The sequence below is a fragment of the Asterias amurensis genome, chromosome 12, assembly GCF_032118995.1.
Source record: "Asterias amurensis chromosome 12, ASM3211899v1".
NCBI classification, from domain to species: Eukaryota; Metazoa; Echinodermata; class Asteroidea; order Forcipulatida; family Asteriidae; genus Asterias; species Asterias amurensis.
The window spans coordinates 12,242,024-12,266,121 of NC_092659.1; the positions used below are offsets into that span (position 1 = coordinate 12,242,024).

At 40.9% G+C, this 24,098-nt stretch overlaps 1 protein-coding gene and 1 pseudogene across 1 annotated transcript in view; one reads left to right on the top strand and one right to left on the bottom strand.

Annotated features, from left to right (window-relative positions):
- Positions 1-24,098, top strand: part of LOC139944920 (phospholipid scramblase 1-like) — a 79,952-nt gene that overhangs the window by 48,224 nt on the left and 7,630 nt on the right. Inside the window, exons 3-6 of the mRNA XM_071942100.1 lie at positions 9,201-9,278; positions 11,360-11,489; positions 17,795-17,969; positions 21,935-22,096. Of these exons, the coding sequence (XP_071798201.1) occupies positions 9,201-9,278; positions 11,360-11,489; positions 17,795-17,969; positions 21,935-22,096 (545 nt within the window). The remainder of the gene's footprint in view (positions 1-9,200; positions 9,279-11,359; positions 11,490-17,794; positions 17,970-21,934; positions 22,097-24,098) is intronic.
- Positions 2,998-3,883, bottom strand: LOC139944919 (uncharacterized; annotated as a pseudogene).

Sequence of the window (24,098 nt, forward strand, 5' to 3'; positions counted from 1 at the left end):
CCTCCTTCCCGTCATCCCGCCGGTGAATTGTTCTTTGCACTTTTTGCGGGTCCCGTCAGTCAGGTGGTTCTCCATTTCGTGTATTTTTCTCTGTCCAGTTTATTTCCCCCCCCCCCCCTCATTGTTCTGTACTGTACGTGCAAAGTTACTACACGCTCGCGCTTTAACTGTGACGTCAAAAAACAACACATGCCCAAACCCACGGGTACCCCGAAATTTTCCCCAGGATGCATCATTTTAGCAGGCTGTACAGGAACCACTTGCCAAACAACAATTGCGGCGCCTACCGTATTTTCCTGCGGATAAGACGCTCGGCGGACAAGGCGCAGGACGCTAAAATGACCCAAAAAATTTCAAACGTCAGCAGACAAGGCGCACCGCCGCACAAGGCGCACGTTTAACCGCACACAAAAGAACACCTGGCGCCACCCGGTGTCGACACATTGACACAAAGACGTAATTTGTTGCCTTTGAGAACCTACGTATACCGACCTTTATCCAATCAGCCAACGCTGTATATTGTTAATAGCATAAAGTTCGGCCCAATCAGCGGGCAGAAACCATGGTCCACGCACTGTCTGAAGTTAATTTTATTTGCAACATGAACACAATGCCTCCCTGGACATCCGACGTCCCAAAACGAGGATCTTGCTGATACAGGTACATTGCAACGACAGACGGACGTAGCGTGTGTTTGTAGTAACGTATCCTCCGCCGCGGCCAGGAATTCGCTGCATGCACATTAATATGCACATGTACACTGTGGATTGCGCTGCTCAATCTCGAGATTGCACAACAGATGTTGGAGACAAAGTGGGCACCGTATTGAGCGATGTTCGCCGACGGGTTGCGCTACGCCCTCGCAATTGCGCTGCCTGGAAATGCGCCAAAATTCCCACGTGACTGTGGGGATCCCAAGCATGCCCAGACATAGCCTGAACGTATATATATAGATACGCAGTCAAATTCCATTGCGGACTTGAGAGCAGTGACTATTTGGGCATCTATGTCACTGCACGTTCATTGTATCCAATGGGAATCACTGGATCTAGCGGCAGGGACCCGTCTTTATCCTTGCGGATAAAGACAGGGGCCCAGTCTAGCCCAGACACGTCGAGTCTTGTCTCAATGCGTTTATTGCTGGTTCGCGTAATTTTTACCAATAGAGGGAGTTTAACCTCACGCTATTACATCGTTCCAAAACGCCCTCTAGCGTTAAATGTTTCTTGTATTTATTGTCACACGCACAGAAACAACGACTATAGGCGTGATATCTGCTTTTGTGTTGCGTTATTAAATTTACAGACCTCGGAACGGTTGCGTTTTGGGGCTAATTTTCTGTGTCATTTTGAGAGATTTTCGAGTCTGAACTTGGACATCGTTGATTTTACAGGCAAGTTTCATGCAAGGGCAACCATGATTTTAACAACCGTTCCTACCCGAAGTTTTGAAGCAATAAAATAATTCAATAAAATAAAAATGTGGTTTCTTCCCTATTTTTTTATGGCTAGTCTTGTATTATTTTATTTGGCATTACAAACAAATACAAATCATATCCTAGTAAGATAATGCTACGTTCCCATAATACTTTTTACAAGCAAACGTCTAAAAAGAGGCAATAAATATTCATACGATTTGAACGTTTATTGTAACAATAATATAAAACTCTTGTCCTACCAAAGATGACCCAAAGATGACAGTTAAGTTCCCAAAGCACTTATCAATCACAAAGGTCTAAAAAGAGGCATATTCAAAAATAAGTTATTACCCCATCCTTTTAAAATACGTTCAGCCTAAAGCACACTTCAGAGATCGTTGTTCTCTACAATAAAAACCCTCAAAGTTTACCACACAATAGCGGTTGGGTGAATGACGTTTGTATGAAGTTATTGACTGTCAATCGTTTTCGGAACGAATACCCGGCCACACAGAAAAACGTTTGTACGCCGCCGGCGTCTGTTGGGCCGAAAGCTAGACGCAGTGGATATTGCGGCATTAATGGAATACGGTCATGGGGAATAAACACGTTGCAGCATTGTTGGAATAATTGGACCGTCTGGGGGATTGCGGCATTGTTCGAACGAAAATACGGTCTCGGTGTCTGAATAGCCTTGTTCGACCGCATTATTGAGTAAGGATTCTTCACACAAAGATCGTTGATTTGAACTGGACATGAAGGTATTTTTTATTTCACGCAGTGATAATCCCAAAAAATATCAATCGTCAGCAGACAAGGCGCACCGAAAGATAAGACGCATCGATGTTTTTGGGGTCTAAAAAGTCAGATAAGACGCGTCTTATCCGCAGGAAAATACGGTATGCGATTTAAGGGCTTTTATAATATACATGTACATGTAGATGCTACAGTATGTCAGATTTTTGGCCGATTTGACCCCAAAATTTATTATTAAAGGCATTCTGATGGGGGTCAAAAGAAAGTTACAAGCTTTCATTTGAGCTATCGCTCGAAAAGGTTGGCCCATTATTAGTAGCAGAGAAATTAAGTGCTCGAAATTAGTTTTTGTCGGGATCCCGACAATATATCACGTGACCAATTTGTGTTTTATAAGAAACGTTTTAAATTTTTATCATTATGGTTCCTATAGGATTTGAGGCTTTGCATGCTGGTGGGGTTTCAATATATATTTGGTTTGCGGTAACACCATGTGTGTATCTACTTGCCAGGTAGAGTTGTTCTTAGGGAACTGTCTTGCTTTATTCTTCTGCCGCGGAGTAGATAATCGGAGGTTTGGGAGACTTCTCAGTTCTGGAAAGAACTGTCCTGCTTTACATGTATAACTATTACCAGGGCGGATGGTATAGAAATTAGACTAGACTACTACTTTAGCTTATAGGATCGTAATAACGGTACTCTCCCGGAGTCAGTTCTGAATTGGTCACAACGTTTCGACTAGCTTGCTCTAGTCATCGTCAGGAGACTGAAGAGGTAAGAGAGGAGTGGGCTTATTTATAGGGGTTCAGTAGATCCACTGCAGGTCAATCAATGCTCTGATTGGTTGTGTGGTTGGTGGGCTCAGGGCTATTGTTAGGGTTGCCCATTGTGTGAGAAACCTCTCGGGTGTAGTGAGGCGTGGCAGTAGGTTGGGGGTTGTTAGAGGAGGAGGGTGGTAGGATAGTATGCCAAATGCTGCTGATGAAATAGCCGATATCTTGTGGCACAGTGTCGTGTCTGTATATTTCGATAGCTTCCCTTATGCGCCTTGTATACCAATGTCTCTCAGGTGCTATGATACGAGCCTGATCCCAATCTATGACAAGTCTAAATCGGTGGAGTGTTTGACAATGGCAGATTTGTCATATTCCCCTCTGCGGCCATGTGCTTTATGTTCTTTTAGCCTGGTAGTTAGGTCTCTACCGGTCTCGCCAATGTACACTTTACCACAAGTACAAGGAATTCGATAGACCCCTGCCTGACTGCTAGAGTCATGCTTGTCTTTGTGAGTGTGTAGCTTAGTATCCAACTTGTTGCGAGTTCGTTTGTAGACCTTGATTTCGGCCTCACGGAGGATCCGTTGAATTTTGTGTGAGGTATGACCAATGTACGGAAGGACCGCATGGGCATATCTTTGGATTGTGCAGACTGAGAGACTTGTTTGTTAGGTTTATACCCATTCGCTTTTAGCACTGTGTTAAGGTGCTCCAGTTCATTAGGTAAGTGTTTCTTATCACAAATAATGTGTGCCCTTTGAAGTAGGGTCCGGTTCACTGAGGCTTTCACAGAAGGAGGATGGAATGACCGAGCGTTGAGGTAGCGGTCTGTATGAGTGGGGTTTCTGTACACGGAGTGTGCTAGATAACCATCAGTCTTCTTGGAAATGAGTACATCAAGGAAAGGTAATGAGTCGGATGTCTCAGTTTCCATGGTGAACTGAATGTTGGGGAGTTGGCGGTTAATGTTACTGAGGAAGTCATCAAGGTTTTCCAATCCATGTGACTAAATGATGATTGTGTCATCCACATTTGGAGCCAAAGTTTGGGTTTGAGTCGCGCTGTACCCAGGGCTTTCTGTTCAAAATCTTCCATGAAAATGTTCGCTGAGACTGGGGAGATAGGAGACCCCATGGGAGTTCCTAAAGCCTGTCTGTAATATCCATCTCTCCATTGGAAGTATGTGGACTTCACGCATGTCATTAATAGATCATGAATATGGTCTGGTGTTCGGCTGGTTCAATCGGTTGAGTTTCATCTTGTTCTAGTACCGCTTTGGTTATTTGGCAACCTTCATCGGTGGGTACGATAGTGAAAAGAGATTTGACATCAAAACTCACTAATATATCGGAAGTCTGTAATTCAGTTCCCTTGATAATATCGATAAACCCTGCTGAGTTTGAAACATGGTGAGGTGTTTTGCCCACAAGTGGGTGTAAAAGCTTAAAGTCAAGTGTTGGGCGAGGTTGTAGGTAGGGGAACCTCGATAGGAGACAATAGGGCGGAGCAGTTTGTCTGGTTTGTGAATCTTTGGCTGACCAAAGAATCTCGGGCACTTCGAGGCTGAAGGCCTGAGATGTCTGTACAATGGAGTGGATATGGCAGTGCTACGGTTTAGGGAGAGGAGCTTGGCAGCGAGCTTCCTTTCAACTGATGGGATCGGGTTCTTCTTTAGGCGGTCATAGGTATTGTGTCAAGGATACTTTGAACCTTTTGGTCATATATATTCAGTGCGGTCCATTACAACAGTGGCATTACCCTTGTCAGCCTTCAGGATGTGTATTGAGGGATCCCGGCGTAGGTCATTTATAGCCTGGAATTCTCGTTTAGAATGTTTCAAGGCCTCATGAATCTGAATGCGGATGTGGTCTGCCTTTTGTTTGTTCAGCTTTCGGATAGAGGGTTCAATTGCTTGGATATACTCCTCAACTGGTATCTTGTTCGGGGTAGTGGCAAAATTCATACCCAAGGCTAAGACATCCATTTTAGTTTCAGATAGCTGGCGTTGACTGAGGTTTACAACTGATTTATGTTTAATTCCCTGATTGTTTGTCCCGTTACTTGTGCAACCCTTGCTATTAGGGTTCGTTCGTACCTTGTTGGCTTTAGATTAGAGGCGCTGGAATTTATGAATAAGGTTCTTCTGGGTTGAGATATTCATGTATGATATAGACTTTAAATTTTATCATAATCAATAGTTTGCATAGTCGTACGGAGACTAGCTTTGCATTCTGATGTGTTGATCTGTCTGGCCTAGACAACATTGTATTGAGGCGATTTGGCTTCGGAGTAAAGCTTTGTTGGCTTTACGAATGATTCGAGCAGATTGTTCAGTTCGGATAGGGTCTCTAAGGCAGAGACTTCGGGGGACTACATTTGCATCTCTACATCTCTTCAGAAATGTCAACTTGTTGATAAGTTTACAACGTCTGGTAGAAGATCGTTGATATAACTTCACAAGTCCATTGGTGTGCTCCCCGTAGAGCATACGTATAGGATTTGAGGCATTGCATGGTGGGGTATCCTGACCATTAAACGTAAATGTTAAACTTTTTTTCGTTAGAGCGGGTGATACTCTTTGAAATAACCACTCACTCAAAAAAATCTATTTTTTAATGTTTGGGGCCAATAATCTGACATATAGCATCTTTAATGTTTTGTTTTAGACAAAATCAACAAATTTTGTTACATTGTTACCAAAAATAAAATAAAAATTGCCCACCGAAAAGGTTTCATCAAACACTTTTTCAATTCACAATTCACGATGATCAAATCATGTGACTGAAACATTCTGCTGATCATTCTTGGAAAAAATACAGAGGCTTGAAGAAGCCATGTGCCAAATGCTTTCTAATATATTTTGAGAATTTTTTGACATTTTATTGTACGCATGCAACTCTCCTAATGTTTTAAATGTACATGCCTTTCTTACTCCTGACGATAGGGGGCGCTCCATATAGGTATTTACCAAATTAGTGCAAAGCAAAGTAAACACCCTTCAGAACATGGGCCATCAGCTTTACTATACATGTATGGCTCTGCTTTCTAACAAACTCTGGGCATTCAATCATCATTCTCTGCTTAACGTGCAAGCCCTGAAATATCTGCGCAGGCTTCACCCTGCTAAGCTGTGAAACACATCTTACGGGCTTCTGAAGTGTCAATTCTTTGCTTACGGTGAAACAGAGTCATAAAATTGGGCCAGTTTTACAAGATTAATTTTTACTTAAAAAGAAATTTCACAAGTTTGAAGTGTAGGCCTAACCTACACAAAATAGGGGCAAATTTCATGGCTCTGATTACCACCAAACTCTGCGCTATACGATCACCATTCTCCGCTTACTGTGCAAGCACAGAACATAATGTGCTAGCTTAGAAGCACACAAGCATTGAAATCTGTGCTAAGCTTTGTAATATTACGCTTTACAGTAGCGCAGAATTTAAGCGCTTGATCTTTGCTTCCAGAGCAGAGCCAGGACATGCCTATCAGGATTTTTCATGCGAAGCAAGTTCCCTTCATGGTAGGCCTGGATGACTAGGGAAATTTACTACTCGACTATTCGCACCTCAAACCCAATTAATGGCACTTGTCGCTGCTAATTTTTAATCTCAAGATGCCTTGTGGCAATTTGTGCCGCAAGCACAATATTAATTTTGTTGTTGTGAATATAGTAAGTAGTAAGCTACACAACTGGTTCGCCAAACCAGTAAAGCACGGTTCATACAGGTACTTCCTTTGAATGTGAATCAAATTTTCAAGTCAAGGTGCTGTTTTCACAGCCAAAGTGTCGCAGGAGTTGAGCACAAGTCACAGAAGCAAATTGTTTGTTGCATTCGCATGAAGTATGAACCGACCTGACATATTTATAAGGCATCATATTTTCAAGGATAATTTTGTGTTTTGCAAATGAAACATTGGAAACAGACACATGAACCTAGAGACCGAACCTTCTCTTTGCAGAGCCAACACTCAAAAGAGATTTTACACATGGTTGTACCCGCCAGTTAACTATTAATTTTTTTAGTTACTCTTATTCTCGACACCATGCAAAGCTTCAAACACCATTTATGAATCATTTTGTTTGGTTGCTGAAAAGGGCGGTTGGTTTTGTTGGTTCTTAAAACGTTCATATCTGAAGCTGTATGTCAGCAAATAATCCTGTCACACCCGGGAAGACGTACAATGTAACAAAACGTTTTTTTTGTTTTATTTATAGTTCTTTTCAGCCCAGCATTTTCCTGAAGACGTATTATACCAGAGTATCCTGTTCGTTAACGAGATGAAACCGGCTCTTTTCAGAGCCAACACTCACATAAGAGATTTACACATGTATGGTTGTACCCACAAGTTTACTATTTATTTATAGTTCCTTCCTAAAGTTCTTTTCCTAAATTATTTTTCCATTTTCCGTTTTATTTGTTAATCTCGTTCATTAGATATTTGTTTAAAAGAACTCTCCTCTTCTTTAATGATGTAAGTTTTGTTTTCAAATCTTTTTTTTATTTGGTACATTTAAATTGAATAATTGAAACAGACATGAACCATCTCTTTTCTCGTTTAGTTGTCCTGAAAAGGACGGTTGGTTTTGTTGGCTCTTCAAAAATATTCGAAGCTGTGTGTCAGGTGGCTGGTGGAGAGAATACACCAGATTTTATTCTCATCTTCAGGCTTGCAGAAAAAACAACCGCACACCTTTTGAGCAACACCAAAATGCAGTGATTAAAATAACCTATAGTTAGGCCACCAAATATTGGTACTTATCTCATCCTTAAAAATATTACGTTAAATCTAAAGCACACTTTGGAGATATTCTGTACATAAACCCCTTCAAAGTTCACCACACAATAGAGGTAGGGTGAATGTTGGGTGAATGCAAATATGTGGGGTCAATGACGGCATCATCAGAGAGTGACATACGACGAAGTGGATCTGTTGCATGGGATGCTTTCTGGAAACTGGGAAGGATTTGGAAGTCTTCTACTGTGACTCAATAGCTAAAACTCAACATCTTCAAGACGGCCTGCCTACCTATACTGCTACATGGCTGTGAGACATGGATCCTCACCAAGCACCTCGCTGCATACATGTATAAACAGCTATCACACAAACTGCCTCTGAATTATACTTGGAATAAAATGTCTCAACAGGGTTACCAACACCACTTTGTACAACATCAGCCACAAAGGTGCATTACATGTAACTCAGACCATCCAAAAACGACAACTCAGATAGGTTGGACACATCCTATGGAAACCCACCAACAAGCCACTCAACATCTACGCTCTGTACTCCCCGTTGCATGGCTGGCGCAAACAAGGTCGTCAGCGCCTGCTGTACCCTGAGTACATATACATCGAAAGATTAGTCTCCCCAGATTTTCTGCTCTCCCGCTTTAGATTCGGAGAATAGCACAAGACAGTGGAGAAGCTTGTGCCGCCTGCTGTGCAGCCGGCTGATGATGAATACAGTTTGTACAATGACATTGATTGGCATTCGGATTGCTGCATTTTCGCAACGCACTCCAGTAAATAGTGAATGAATCAATGCGCCGAGCCTCATTAATAATTTTTTAGGCCCTGAAAACTGTCTGTAAATGACAGATTTTAGGGCCCAAACTTTCAGACTTGTGAAATATGGCCCATTAGGTCCTATTGTATCCTGGGGTAAGTGACTCACAGTTTTGGGTGGTTTGGGTTAGGGTTACAGGTTTTTTTACAGCACTTTTTTCAAGTTTGACTGGTCTACTATTATACGCCGGGCGGCTTACAAGCTGAAAATTACGGTATTCAGTTTGTCAATAGCAATAGAATAGATTGGTTTTGAATGAACTACATGTAGACAGTCGATAAGGGAACATACATAGGCATTCGATGTATAGAGCACCAGTCCAATGTAATGATTAGTGCTCAGTGAGAAAACGTACATGTGGGTATAATACCAGGTCCTCAACACAAATGCACTCCCCCTGTACTGATTGGTGGATTAAGACTGACAACTGTTAAAGGATTTGGGTCGGGAATGAATGGGAAATTAATATGAGGAAAGGTCGGCTGCCGAGAGAGAGCTAAATGCGAACTTGGCTACATATATACATGTACATGTATATTTGTACTAGCAGACTGGGCGGCAGTTACGTATCTTAAACAAAATACCAATGCATTTGCACATGTTGTGTAAGAAAAAAGCAGGCCTAGAAATTCATTGTGTGCTTTTTAAAGTAATTTGTTTGTTTGTTTGTTGTTGTTTTCAGCCTTCGTGGGTTTTGAGACTAACAACAAGTATGTTGTCAAAAACACACTTGGTCAACAGGTTTACTATGCTGTGGAAGGTAAGCAAACTGTTACATCTGCAATCTTTTGAATTTCTAGATACTTTTCATAATATAGGATGTTCACAATGTTTTAAAAGGTTAATCCTTTTTAGTAGAAATATGATTTTAAAGTCACCTGGAAATAGAATTTGTTTTTTTCTTCATACAGTAGAGTATATGTTTCTGAACAATAAAATAATTTTTTGAGTAATTGTTTTTAACGATTTATGTTTAAAAAATTAAATAGTTGTGTGGGGGGGTGACTCCGCCTACCCCTTTTGTGATGTCAATCGAGGAAGACTTTGCCTTGATCTATTGAACACACGTACTTGCTAGCGGGCTAGCGACGGCCACAGTAAAGAATTACCGATTGCCCACTGTAGCGGTCCACGGGGGATTTGCCAGCGGATCAACGATTTCAGATAACCAAGCGAACGGGCAGCTGACTAAGGGGATGTTTGTTAACCGTCCCCCCTGTGCGCAAGCTGGTCCCAGGATGTACTGACACTGCTAACAAAACCCCCTTTTGAACTGCTGAGTGGGGCCACACTGCTGCACTTTACGGTCAAAGTGGCCTTTTTGGTGGCAGTCACCACGTCTGGCCGACGTATTGAACTCCACTCCCTTACAGTGGCAGCAGGACACATCTGGTGGGAACCCGGAGGAGTCCGCCTGATACCTACAGCCAAGTTTCTGGCTAAGATCAGTCCGATTCTTTCAAACCCCCAGACATCTTTGTCCATGAACTTAAATTAAAGCCTTTTCGGCGGTCGCTGCCAGTAAGCTTTGGTGCCCGGTTCGGGCATTAAAGTGGTCATCGACCACACAAAGTCAATCCACCCGGCCACAAACAGCTGTTCGTATCCATGGTTCCGCCATCCCGACCAGTATCCCGCGATACGATCACGCGTTAGATAGTTACGGACATCCGGCCATTGCCGGACGGATGGCCAGTGACTTCATGCCCACGAAGTACGGGGGGTGTCTGCCATGTGGGCTTTCTTTAAAGGTGTCTCCATGAGTGATATAACAAAGGCAGCCTCCTGGAAGAGCCCTTCCACATTCTCCGACTGCTTCCTGAAGGCACTCTGCAGGTGGATGGGAGGACGGGTAGAGCGGTGTATCCCTCCCTCCGTCCCCACAGTTCTCGATGTCTCGGGGTTCCTTAATTGGCGCACAAGAAAAAAGGAGGATCACATGGAACCCTGCGCGACACTATGGGGCGGCCAATAGAGGGCCCTATTTAATTCTTAGCAACATTACCTGCCGGTATAGGGAAATATGCAAAACTAGTATTGTGCTCTACAAGTAAGTATTCCCTCGTAGACCTTGCCCACACTTCTGTGGGAGGGAAGTTCATTTGCTTCACATCCTGTGTTGTCTGATAGGTCTGACGAAAGATATCCATATTCTTGGGCTGCATACTAGCATATATCCGAGAGCCCCCCCAATTTGTTTCCGCTAGTGGACATTTTTTCATGAAACACATTAAACCCGAAAGTTACAGACCCGACAAGGCTGTCGGCCTGAAGGCCTCCGCATGCGGTTAGTGGTACATGTACAAGTGCGGATGACTTGTCTGCACAGTAGTCGTGCGATGTGACAGTGTGTATACGGGTGGGTCGATCATGGGGTGTGATCGCACATACCATGCACAGGGTATACCGGTGGGTTTACAGCGGCGTCTTTTTGGAGCAAATAATGCGACTATAATTGTGAAAGAGAAAGAGTTAACATTGTCTTTTTGGAGCAAATAATGCGACTATAATTGTGAAAGAGAAAGAGTTAACATTGTTTCTGCTTCACATAGCAAGTCACCCTTGTTTACAGAATTCCTCAGGTTTTAGAGCTAAAGTGATTAAGTTCATCTACATGATGTTTAAGGCATTCTTGATTTCATTACAAGAAATGTACAGTAAAAACGACAATACATTTTTTTAAGGCTAGAGGGTTAGTCACCTGACAAACAGTACATGTAGAGCTAGGTGTTTCGGAACTACATACTGTAGGCCTACATAAAACTCTAAGTTTACAAATTTACAACCTGTTTTCTTTATACAAAATTTCATAAATGTTAACAGAACAAACTTGTTTTACAGATACAAACTGTTGCACTCGCAATTGCTTCGGAAATTGTCGATGTTTTGATATGAAGATCTTGGATAATGCTACGCGCGAAGTGGTGCATTTAAATCGTGGCTTAAGATGTACAAGCTGCTGGTGTCCATGGTAAACAATTTTTTTTTTCTTATTTCAAGAAGATTATATCGTTGTGTCAGTGCAAAAATGTTGTATCTTGGGTTTTCGTGATTCTGAAAAACACATTAATTGCAGCCGTTATTACTTACCTCACAATTTAACAAATAACAACCTGACCTAGTGTAAATGTAGGTCAATTTAAAACATTATATTTTCCCCATGTTTAGGCTTAGATTACACTGAACGATTCGACACTTTTAAAAAGAACATATGACAACACTCTTTGTAGTATTGTGTTATTTTGTTTTAGTTATAACACCATATCTCGGATAGATGACGCTGGTTTTTGCAATAAAGTTGTGACGCCGAGATTACAAAGTTGTGACGCCGAGATACAACAGTACTGCACGAAGATACAACAAACTTTCGCAAACATCGCTGAGAGTGGTTGATGCAATAGCACAGTGCACTATTCAAAAAAAGTTAATTAAATTGGTAAACATTTACATTGGATTACATGTAGTATTACATGTACATGTACATTACCCATCATTGGTGCAGAACCACAGCAATTGCACTCAAAACATTTTGAGAATGCCATCTTCTTTGAAATATGACTACAACCTCAAATGTAATTTTTGGTGAGCTGCTTTAGCAGGATATAAGCCTATGTAATACCGAAATAATGTTGAAGTTTTTTGAATAAAAAAGAATGTTAAAGTTTTTTGGAATATAAAAGAATGTTAAAGTTTATTAAACTCCTTATTGCAACGATATTCTGACTTGAAACTTAAATCAAATGTTTCAGATAACGTAATAAAAAGATAAAACTCAAAGAGTGCATCACTGGTTCCAGTTGAATGAGCTGTTTGGGTTACTGTTTATAAGTGGTCTGTGAATTTAGAATGGCCGTGGTTGGTTATCACAGGTTCCTCAATGCAACAAACAATTTGTTTGTGACGTAAAAAGTATGTTACAACACAAAAAAAACTTCTTGATCACCAATTTCCTTGACTTTACCTGCATACATTTCACTGCATATATTACAACGCACACCACTGACCATACGTACATTGCTAACCTGATTTGTAAGGCAGCATTCTGTATTAATTACATGTATGTTTCTTCTTTCTCAAGGAAAATGGTGTCAATAGGACATCATCTCTTTGCTTTTGTTCGATCTTTTAGGGAGATTGTTCTGTGCTCTTCTTGAAATCCTTGTATCCTTGTAGTCACGGTAGAAGACTTCCATATCCTTCCCAGTTTCCAGAAAGCATCCCATGCAACAGATCCACTTCGTCGTATGTCACTCTCTGATGATGCCGTCATTGACCCCACATATTTGCATTCACCCAACATTCACCCTACCTCTATTGTGTGGTGAACTTTGAAGGGGTTTATGTACAGAATATCTCCAAAGTGTGCTTTAGATTTAACGTAATATTTTTAAGGATGGGATAAACAGTTCCCTCTGAGGTGGCATAGTTTTCGAGAAAGAAGTAATTTTCCAAAAATTTGATTTTGAGACCTCAGATTTAGAACTTGAGGTCTGGAAATCAACCATCTAAACGCACACAACTTCGTGTGACAAGGGTTATTTTTCTTTCATTATTATCTTGCAACTTCAAAGACCGATTGAGCTCAAATTTTCACAGGTTTGTTATTTTATTAAATGCATATATGTTGAGATACACCAACTGTGAAGGCTATTTTTTGACAATTACCAATAGTGTCCACTGTCTTTAGACACATCTACGTGACGCGCTCTCCACCAATACGAATAGTGAAACTGTCTGAGGTATTTATGAATCTTTAATTAAACATATACATTGTACAACATCATTTTGAACTACACACATGTAAAAGTTACATGGGTTCAGTCTAACTGCAGGACACTGAAATTCCTTTCCTTTTATCTGCAAACAATTCATCGTTTTTGGTGCGTGACCTCTGTGTGAATTTTTAATTAATCAAAATGGCTTCTGAAATTCTGTCATTTTCGGCCTTCTTTGAAACATCTCAACCAAAATAATGTTACAGTAAATTGAAACAAAGAGCATTCTGTCGTTATGTATAAAAAAAATCAGTGCAACTCAAATTTTAAAAAGAGAAAATTGTACATAAAAATGGCTTTAAAAAGAAAGAAACCAAGGCACAAAAAACAGCAAATTTTCCCATAATGAATGTCAGCAACATACACAGTCCCCAATTAGTATTGGATAGATTATTTCATATTCTTCCCGGTAATGTTAAAAGCGAGTCCAGATCGTAGCTAGTCCTGTCAGGATACAGCAATTTCCACTGGTTGTCCAAAACCCACAATACAAAAAAATCAACCATTAAACAGGATGGTTTTCCTGCACGATGATTGGCTGACGATGACATCATCCATTCATGTGGCAGCTTGCTGTTTGTCGTTGGTATGGTGCCCCGACCGCCTGGCGCGCATCAGTCAACAACAAAAGAAACCGTCTACTATGAGCTGACCCTCATTTTGGGGTTACGTTTTACAATTAATAATGTTAATGTTACAGGTGGGCTAGTAAACCAAAAACTGCAGGCGACCCAAAGTTTGACCACAAAAATATTAAAGTATACGGTCTCCGATAGTCACGTCCCCTGACAACAAAATCGGTCCATATTTGTTCCTATTTCTGGAATACAAATGTTGGCAGGTCTGGGATCTGCGTGTTGGCAAAATCAGAAACAGAGTGATCAGAAGAACGTGGGCGCAATGAGTCGAGCGTGTGTCGATGTGTCGGAACTCTAGCATTGTTGTTCCAAGCTAAATGAATCAATGAGCTCCAAAGACCACAATGCCTCACGATTAGATGCATTGTCCACATGGAAGTTAGAATCGCCCACGATCATTAACCGATTTCGGCTCTGACACCAGTAGCTTTAAAAGAGTTGAAAAGTCTCTCATGAATTTAGGAAATGTGGCTGCTTGCTCTTGCATGTCAGCTGTGGTCTGTAAACTACTACAAGATAAACAGATCTATGTATTCAAACGAGTCCCATGAACTGCATTTATGCAAACACCCACACAGGGAATGCATGTGTTGGTAAAGTGTTCAGGAGATCTGCGATTGAAACACTACCACGATCATCACCATACAGTCAAGTTTAAGCCAGAGCAAATATATATGTCTATTTGATTTGAGATAATAAGATCGCCATATATCGCCATATCATTGGGATCTTGGAATTAATTTACCTGTAATTCCACAGAGCAAACTAAAAGTTTAGTGCCCGGGCACAATGCATGTTCTTGATAAGAGATATGAGTATTATTATGCTTACATTTCCTTCTGTCGCCCCTGCATCCTCTACGTGTATTTCCCTTCCGGTTTATTCCAAGCGAGGTGATAGTGGTCCAAACAGTGTTTTCTACGCTGTAGTGCGATTGAAGTGTTGAAACTGATATAAACTGCGCCAATAAAGTATCCAAACACTTACAAATTGTCAGATTCACATTTGAACGTGAATTAGTATGCCACCAAATAATTAGTTAATTCGATTCACAGTTATCTTCTGCGCATTTTGACATTTATTATGTTGTGCTATGATGTTGTTTGGCGGATTTATGGGCACTATAGTGACTTTAGGTCGAATTTCATGAGGAGAATTTGAGGAGAATTTCGGAAGTTGCAAAAGCCCCTATTCACCACAAAATATGTCTGTTAACTTAAAGTCTCTGGACACTATTGGTAATTGTCAAAGACCAGTCTTCTCATTTGGTGTATGTAGGATTTGAAACTTTGCATGGTGGAAACAAGATATAGAAGAGTTTGCGGTAACACCATGTAATAACAATCTCTAAATGAGTTGGGGTGGTTTCCATCAGTATGCTCTGATCTTCTTCTGGAGAATGCTGGACTCCGATGCTGCATGCTGCAAGTACTGGGCGGTGGATCAGCGGTGATGCACGAAGGCGGGAAATAGGCGGGAAGTGAACTTGATGATGCGTGGTGAAACCTGTTGTGGAGCCTTGGGTGTTGTGTGTGGGGGGGGGGGGGTGCTCACTGAACCGTGTCAGTAGGAACAAGCACAAGGGATAAGGAGGGTGTGGAGCCTAGGTGACTAGGTCGGGAGAAGGGGGAGCCAGATGTCGCTGATGTGGAAGCCGATGTCTTGGGGTAGGGTGTCATGCTTGTGGATCTCGATGGCCTCTCTAATGCATCTAGGGTGCCACGCCTGGTTGGGAGCAATGATTTCTGCTGCATCCCAGTTCACTCAGTGGTCAGTGATATGGGAATGCTTGACGATGGCGAATTTATCGAAGTCCCCCCTCCTGGCCGTGCCCCCCGCCCGTGCCGGAGTCTATCGCATTCCATGCGAACGTGGTAAGGTTTATGTCGGGGAAACCGGGCATAACCTTCCCACTAGATTTAAGGAACACCGAGTACACGGACTCGAGGGGGGACTTTGATAAATCCGCCTGATCCACCGCCCAGTACTTAAGCAGCATGCAGCATCAGAGCCCAGCATTCTCCAGAAGACGATCGGAGCATACTGATGGAAACGTCGTGTTAACCCAACGGTTCTTTTCAGAACCACCCCAACTCATTTAGAGATTGTTATTACATGGTGTTACCGCAAACTCTTCTACATCTCAACATACATATGCATAAAATAACAAACCTGTGAAAACTTTAGCTCAATTGGTCGTTGAAGTTGCGAGATAACTATGAAAGAAAAACACACTTGTCACACGAAGTTGTGTGCTTTCAGTTGCTTGATTTTGAGACCTCATATTCTAAATCTGAGGAGAAATACTTCTTTTTCAAAAACTACTTAACTTCACTCACAATGTTTTATACTAGGGTCATTCCGTGTCAAATCAACCAGTGGTCCCCAGGTGACCCCCTCAGATTTTGATGAAACTTCATCAGAATGATTGGATGTGGCTAAAATGAACACATACAAAAAAGCTAAGTCATACTCCATGTCGTTTTTGAGATACTGTCTGTCATATTCTTCTCTGGTTTTAACCCAACCCCAGTACCCTTCGTTTCCTCCATGCATATACATGTTTATGCTGGTTAAACTTTCCAATCACATGGTCACCTCATTTGCATAAACACTGGTATTATACTTCCATACACTACTTTTTTAGAACAATACTTCTCTAATGTGTATCACATGCAAACACTACTTTCTCAAACAAAATTTGTACTTGTGTATCACGCAGACACCACAAATGCCAATGCATAGGTGTACCTTTTTGCTAGCCAGAAAAAATAAGTTACACAAGCTTCATACATTATTACCATGTATTGTATGTGTACATGTACATGTACATGAATGTACATGTACATGTATTCTGTATGATATTACATTAAAATGTGCCAAAAACATGTAATATTCAAATTGCCACCACACCATGAAGGAGTTGAGTGCCAAAGCTGAAAATTGGTGTATAAGTAGATATAATATTTATGTTTTACTGGTATCAATTTCACAAAATGTTTCAATTGATCGCGGGGTCAACCGGGGTCAAGACGGGGGGGGGGGGGGGGGGGTCTTTTTGACCTTTTTCTGGCTGGAACCAACTTTGGGTCCATGCTATTTCTGAATGAATGCATTGGTGAGCTTATAATTGCTTATGGGTAAAGACATGCACCAATAGATAATAACTAGGGAATATAGGTTTCAATTGACCCCTCATGTGGGCATAGGGTGGCCCCAATTATCACAAAAAACACTTTCGGCTGATTTAAGTGCCTACTATAGGTGACCATAACTAGAAAATTAAAGGAGATACATGTACTCGTTAATTGAGTACAGATTCATGAAATTTGGCAAGAAGTAAGATGGAGTACCAAATTTGAGCTCTCTACCTGGTAAAATAACTAAATTATGAGCTTTCAAAGTCAGAAATTATCACAAAAATCACTTTTCGCGTCTCGCGCGAGTACAAAATGGCCGCCTTGACCTAATTTCAATGGGTCATATCTCGAAAACGACATGGATTATGACTTAGCTTTTTTGTATGTGTTCATTTGAGCCACATCCAATCATTCTGATGTAGTTTCATCAAAATCAGAGGGGGTCACCTGGGAACTTTTCTGAAATCTGGTTGATTTGACACGGAATGACCCACTATCAACCTTTATACTATCAACCTTAATTGTTACCAAGTAACTGCCCGCCTTTAACCGTGAAATTTATTGCAGTAGCTTTTCCAACTTCTAACTTCATTGCTTAAAGGTACTCTCTACTTTTATTTTATCTGCTGACTGAAGACAGTCCTCAATGCTAGGCCTACGGAAAGGATATGTCTTCTCAAACTGAGAAAATGTTAACAGACCTGTTTTCTTTTAATTCTGTAGCTGCCTGCAGAAGTTGGAAGTGTGTTCTCCACCAGGCACAATTATTGGATATGTGTGTCAGTCGTGGAGTGTCTGCTTCCCCAAGTTTACCATTCAAGATGCAAGTGGAACAACAATTCTGCGTATTGAAGGACCAATGTGCACTTGGAACCTCTGTGGAGATGTAGAATTTGATGTGAGTGTAATAAACATGACATAGAGAACCGAAGAAGTTAGAACTTAGTCAAGACCAGTGCTATACGTTGTGTCAACTACACAAACCCACTGCTTATAGGTTGTGAAACATCGCATTATAGCTGTTACATGTACATATTGTACACTGCAGCTAATTTGCGCCGTGCATCAAAGAATGCTGCATTGTGTTTTTTGAAACTATAGCACCACAATATTTTCAAGTTCCAAAAATAAATATTGTGCAACAAATAAGACTTGAGCAGTCAAATGGAGTATGCACTACATGTACTTGATAAAAATACATTCAACCTCCAAGATTATGTTAATGGCTTTCCATTAATGTTTTACAGATGTCAAAGATTGTGAGAGTATATCAAAAGACAAAAAAAACAAAAAACAAAAAAAATATGGTCCAGTCATAGATGTACATGTATATAAGCATTTTTTAGTAATACATGTAGCTGGTCCGACATACAGTACAGCCCTTTAGTTGCCATCGAGGCACGCAGGGACCGAGACGAGCGAGACCGGCAACGTGTGCCCCAGCTCGCAACACGCGAGGGACGCTCACTCGTTTGTCAATCAAACGAGGGCGCCTCTCGAGACGAGGGATCCCACGTTCAGTTGGGAAGCAGCTATATGAGACAAACGAGCGAGCACCCGCGAAACTATCGAGTACCCACGAAATGAAACGACGCAAGGACAATTTCAGGGATCGTCTTCTTGAAAGTTATTACAAATGCAGTAAACACAACCAGTGTCGGTATTGACCAATAATGAAAGCAGAGCGGCATACAAAGCAAAACATTGAAGGTTTTTATACTTTGTAACAAGTACCAATAAAATGTAGCAATTTTATAATGTAGTTACAATTGCAGCACATCTAAGGGGAAGTTGTCACTGTGAGGCTAGGAGTGTCTGTTTATAATGTAGTTACAATTGCAGCACATCTAAGGGGAAGTTGTCACTGTGAGGCTAGGAGTGTCTGTTTATAATGTAGTTACAATTGAGGCACATCTAAGGGGAAGTTGTCACTGTGAGGCTAGGAGTGTCTGTTTATAATGTAGTTACAATTGAGGCACATCTAAGGGGAAGTTGTCACTGTGAGGCTAGGAGTGTCTGTTTATAATGTAGTTACAATTGAGGCACATCTAAGGGGAAGTTGTCACTGTGAGGCTAGGAGTGTCTGTTTATAATGTAGTTACAATTGAGGCACATCTAAGGGGAAGTTGTCACTGTGAGGCTAGGAGTGTCTGTTTATAATGTAGTTACAATTGAGGCACATCTAAGGGGAAGTTGTCACTGTGAGGCTAGGAGTGTCTGTTTATAATGTAGTTACAATTGCAGCACATCTAAGGGGAAGTTGTCACTGTGAGGCTAGGAGTGGCTGGCTCCAAACTCCTGTCTGTTGTTGCCGTTTGAGACTTCCAAGAATTTCCGACGAACTGTGTTGTTGCCGTGTGAGACTTCCAAGAATTTCCGACGAACTCCCATGTTTTTAATCATTATCGCCGTTAAGGGACGTTTCCATACACATGTACAACATTTTTGTCTATACTCCTTGCCGTTTGGGACTTATGTGAATTAGGGAACATTTTTGAAGGAGAAGACGTCAGTTCGAACTGAATGTTTTCAATAATAATGTTGTTGTGAGATGATAAGCAGTTAGCTTTAATTTTATTTCAACAGTTAGAATGTCTGTACTCCGTCTTCAATAAGTTGCAGTTTTGAGACATTAATAGCAATTTTTTAAGGGGTAAGAAGGTCCAAACTCCGTCTGTAATTGCCGTTATGAGACGATCCAGTATTGGAGAAAAAAATATGTTGTTTATTAATTAATAAGCATGTCCGACGAACTCCCATGTTGTTAATAATAATAATCGCTGTTGTGGGACATTTTCATGTACCCAATTTTTTTTTCTTCAAATGTCGGTACTCCGTCGTTGTGAATAACAAATAGCCAATTTGGGACTTTTTAGTATTTGGAAACATTTTTTTACGGGGAAGATGTCAGTTCGAACTGAATGTTTTTAATAATATTGCTGTTGTGGGACGAAAGCAATTTGCTTTAATTTTATTTCAACAGTAAGAGCCATTAATGGCAATTTATTAAACAGAGAGTTTGAAAAATCTTACCATTTAAAAAAAAACTTGTTCAACACTCGAACGTCCAGGCATTCTTTTCCTATTCTTGAAGTTACAAAACGGCACTATTTATCAAACAGACGGAGTTTGGACAATCTTACCAATTAAACATTTTTCTCCCAATAGGCCTACTCGAACGTTACACAGCGGGTATTTGATAAAGACGGGTTGGACATTTTTTACATTTCAGAAACGGTTTTTTTTTCCTCTAATACTCCTAACGTCTCAAAACGGCAATTTATTTAACAGACGGGGCGGACACTCATAATTAACTTCCAATACTCCAATGTCAAAATGTGAATTTAAGTTTAACAGGTGGGTCGGACAATCTTATCATTAATTGAACACAAAATGTTGAACAACAATTTATTAAACAGACGGGGTTTGGACAATCTTCGGCTACCATGAACAAAATAGTTCTCCATTACTACAACGTCTCAAACAGCAATTTTAAAAGAAAATGGAGTTTTATTGGACGACAAAAACTGGCAGCCAGACTGCAGGGACAAACTCTAGAACTCTGTGGGTATTTTTTGACAACAGAACAACTTCAACACCACACGAAACCACATCCATGGGTTTATTAAATGTTGAATCAGGCGTGGAATTTCGTTAATACACATGAGAAAAAAAAGGAAAAGCAAAACAAATAATATTGTCAGATTCTGACTCTGACAAGTTTCCAGACGAAGACTTTTAGTCTTCTATTTCTTATCCCTTCCCATGGTTTTTACAACTTTGCAACGTCATTCCCCAAGAGTTTCTCCTCCATTATGAATGAAATTCATGACGACATCGACACCAATGAAAGCGGGCGGCTTGAAGTTCTGGTTGCATTCTTTATTATCATGTCTGTCTGTCATGTTTTTTTTGTTATATCCCTATCTGAGATCATCCCTTACAGAAGCAGCCTGCGGGGCTCGCGTGGCTTAATCTCGCAAAGATGGTCATAACGAGCCTCGTTTCACTCGCTCGCTACGAGGCGTGTGCACTCGCGAGGGGTAATAACACGCTCGTTATAGCCCTCGTTTCCCATGCGTGCCTCGATGGCTATCAGTGGGCTGTACTGTACATGTACATGTAGTGGTTTGAACAGGTATTGTTTTTGTCAAGATTTTTATTTGTTAGCCTGACACTAACACACACTGCAGTGTGTACTACCAAAAAGATCCACATTCATGTAAGCCACATGTGTGTACAGGGTATATATAAATATAGGAAAACTATGATAAAAAGTACATTATTACAAATGCCACCATATCATTTTTTTGATGATAACAATTTGTTTAATAGTTTGCAATTAAGGTCGTTGAGAAGTTTAAAATATAACTAAATATCAAAAAGTATGCCTAGCTGTACTGTGTATATCGAGTGTTGCCCGATGTAAGCAATTTGCTTCAATTTGCCAAGAAGAACATGCATATTGGCCCAAGTTTTATGACATGAGAGTTTTACTGAGATCAGTTTTGAATGGACCGTTCTGGCTTTCCACTGAGCTCCGCCTACCGCGCACGTGAGCAAGACACGTGTACGAGCACACCCAATGACATTCTGCACGATTCTGCCGCGCGTGCCAATATACGCGCACCCATGACTGAGTTTGTCCGACCACAATCATTGCTGTGATCGGTCAAATGGGTGAGCGCGCACAGTTTGATTGACAGGCCGGATCGGTCCATTAGTGAGCCTTCTGTTAAAATTAGTAACCCCCCTCCCCCCCCCCCAAAAAAAGAAAATGAAAGTCAAGTTTATTTTGGCCACTTGTGTCCAGACTAATTTTAATTCTTTTTAAAAGCTACTTTATTACTTTTATACACAAAGGTGCTTTCATCAGATGGTAACACAAAGGTTGGGAAAATCTCAAAGCAGTGGAGTGGATTTGCAAAGGAAGTATTCACCGATGCAGACAATTTTGGCATATCTTTTCCTATGGATCTGGATGTTAAAATTAAAGCTGTAATGCTTGGAGCATGCTTTCTTATTGTGAGTATTGTTGTTTTACAATAATATAAGTTTCTAGATGCTCTGATAAAGTGGGGATGGGCATAGGTCTTCCAAATGAGCTCAGAGGTAGAACTCATCCTAAATCCTAGAATTGATCCTAAGTTAAGAAGAGTTTCGTGAAATCAACCCCAGGCAAGTTTTATCCATACACCATATTTGAGTTGTCTGGATCAACACAATCATCAAAGGTCAATGTTCCCCTTTTGGATAGTATGTTTGTTGTTAATGCTTAACGGCAAAGTACATACGTATACCTTTGATTTTGGAAAATGAACGATAGATGTACAGTAGTAGGCCTCCATCCGTCTCGAAAGTCGATGGACTTGTAATCGGGGGACATTGTTAGGCTAGGAATGGCACTTGCGTGTGTGACTTGCAAGGCCTACCTGGGAGTGGCAGTCGCGATGGCAGCCCCACCAGATGAACGTTGAAGCAGCAGTTGGCATCTTTTTCCTCTGACGGCATTTTGCATTGTGTTCATCTGCTCGTCTGAGGTCCCTGCATGTGGTTCAAGTGGTGACTGTTTGCTTCCAGCACTGCCTGTCAGCTGCTAAGGACTCCCAATTTGAAGGGGAAATGAAAGACGCCTGCAGGTCTCTTTCGCAGGCATCCTTGAATCGTAGGCGATGTTGGCCTGTTCCTCTTTCCCAAGGGACAACTTGCCATAGAGCAGGTCTTTTTGAATCCTGTCATCATCCATCCTGTGCAGGTGACCTAGCCAGCGGAGTCTCCTCTGGCTGAGCAAAGCATAGGCCGATTGAACACCATTCCTCCTCAAGACTTCGAAGTTTGTGATCTTGTCCATCCAAGTGATGTTAAGGATGCGACGAAGGAAATGAAGATGAAGTGAGTTAAGTCGCATCACTTGTTTCGAGTAGGATGGCCAAGACTTGCTGCCATATAGCAGAGTGCTGAAAATGCATGCCAAGTACACATAGACTTTTGTGTTGATTGTAAGCTTTGAGTTCCTCCATACTCTCTTGGTCAGCATGCCAAAGGTGGTTGATGCTTTGCCGATACGGATGTTCAACTCTGCATCAAGTGACAAGGTATTGGTGACGGTTGAGCCAAGGTAACAGAACTTCTCAATGACCTCGAGGTTGTAGTTGCCTATGGAGATGGTGGGTAGTGCAGGGGTGTTTTGGCCCATCACTGTTGTTTTCTTCAGGCTTATGGCCAAATAAAACTCCTCACAAGCAAGTGAGAAGCGGTCCATGAGTGATTGGAGTTCATGCTCAGAGTGGGCAACAATTGCCACATCATGAGCAAACAGCAGCATGTTAATAAGGCATCTTCTTTGAAATATGGACCATTTTACAACCTCAAATGTCATTTTTCAAAAAATTATTTTTGACCTTTTCAGATATTTCAAATAATTGTATACATATTAAGGTTTATTAAAATGTTCATATAAGGACAGATCAGTTAATTTTAATTGTGTTGTGATCATTTTAAAAGTGTAGAGTCTGCAGCAGTGAAACCTGGGGATATATATATTTAGTTCAAAACTAGCTTAAGTAAATCACAAGGAACATTCATTGTTTACTATAATGAGGTCCAACAGATGTACTTTCAAATAAAATCAGTAAAAAATCTACAAAACACCAAACACAGAAAATATAAGCCTGCCAGAGGAGGGCATAAGGTTGACAGAAAAACGAAGCAAATATTGTCTGTAATTATTTTTTTTCTGGCACAAGACTACTGTAATTTTGCTGATTGTTGCAGCCTCTCATACCTAATATCTATCAAAAATAAAAACTTTGTCAAGCGTCCACGTTTTTTTTTTTTTAGGTAAAAAAAGTCAGTTTCGAACGTAATTTTTGACAGATTTTAAGTGACGATCACCAAAAAATGACAGACTTGCATGACGTTCCAGAAAATGGACGGACTTAAATGCAAAATGACGTTCCAGACTTTATTACCTTCGCGCAATCCACATCAAACGTACCTGAATGGAAGTTGATTTAGTTTCCAAAAA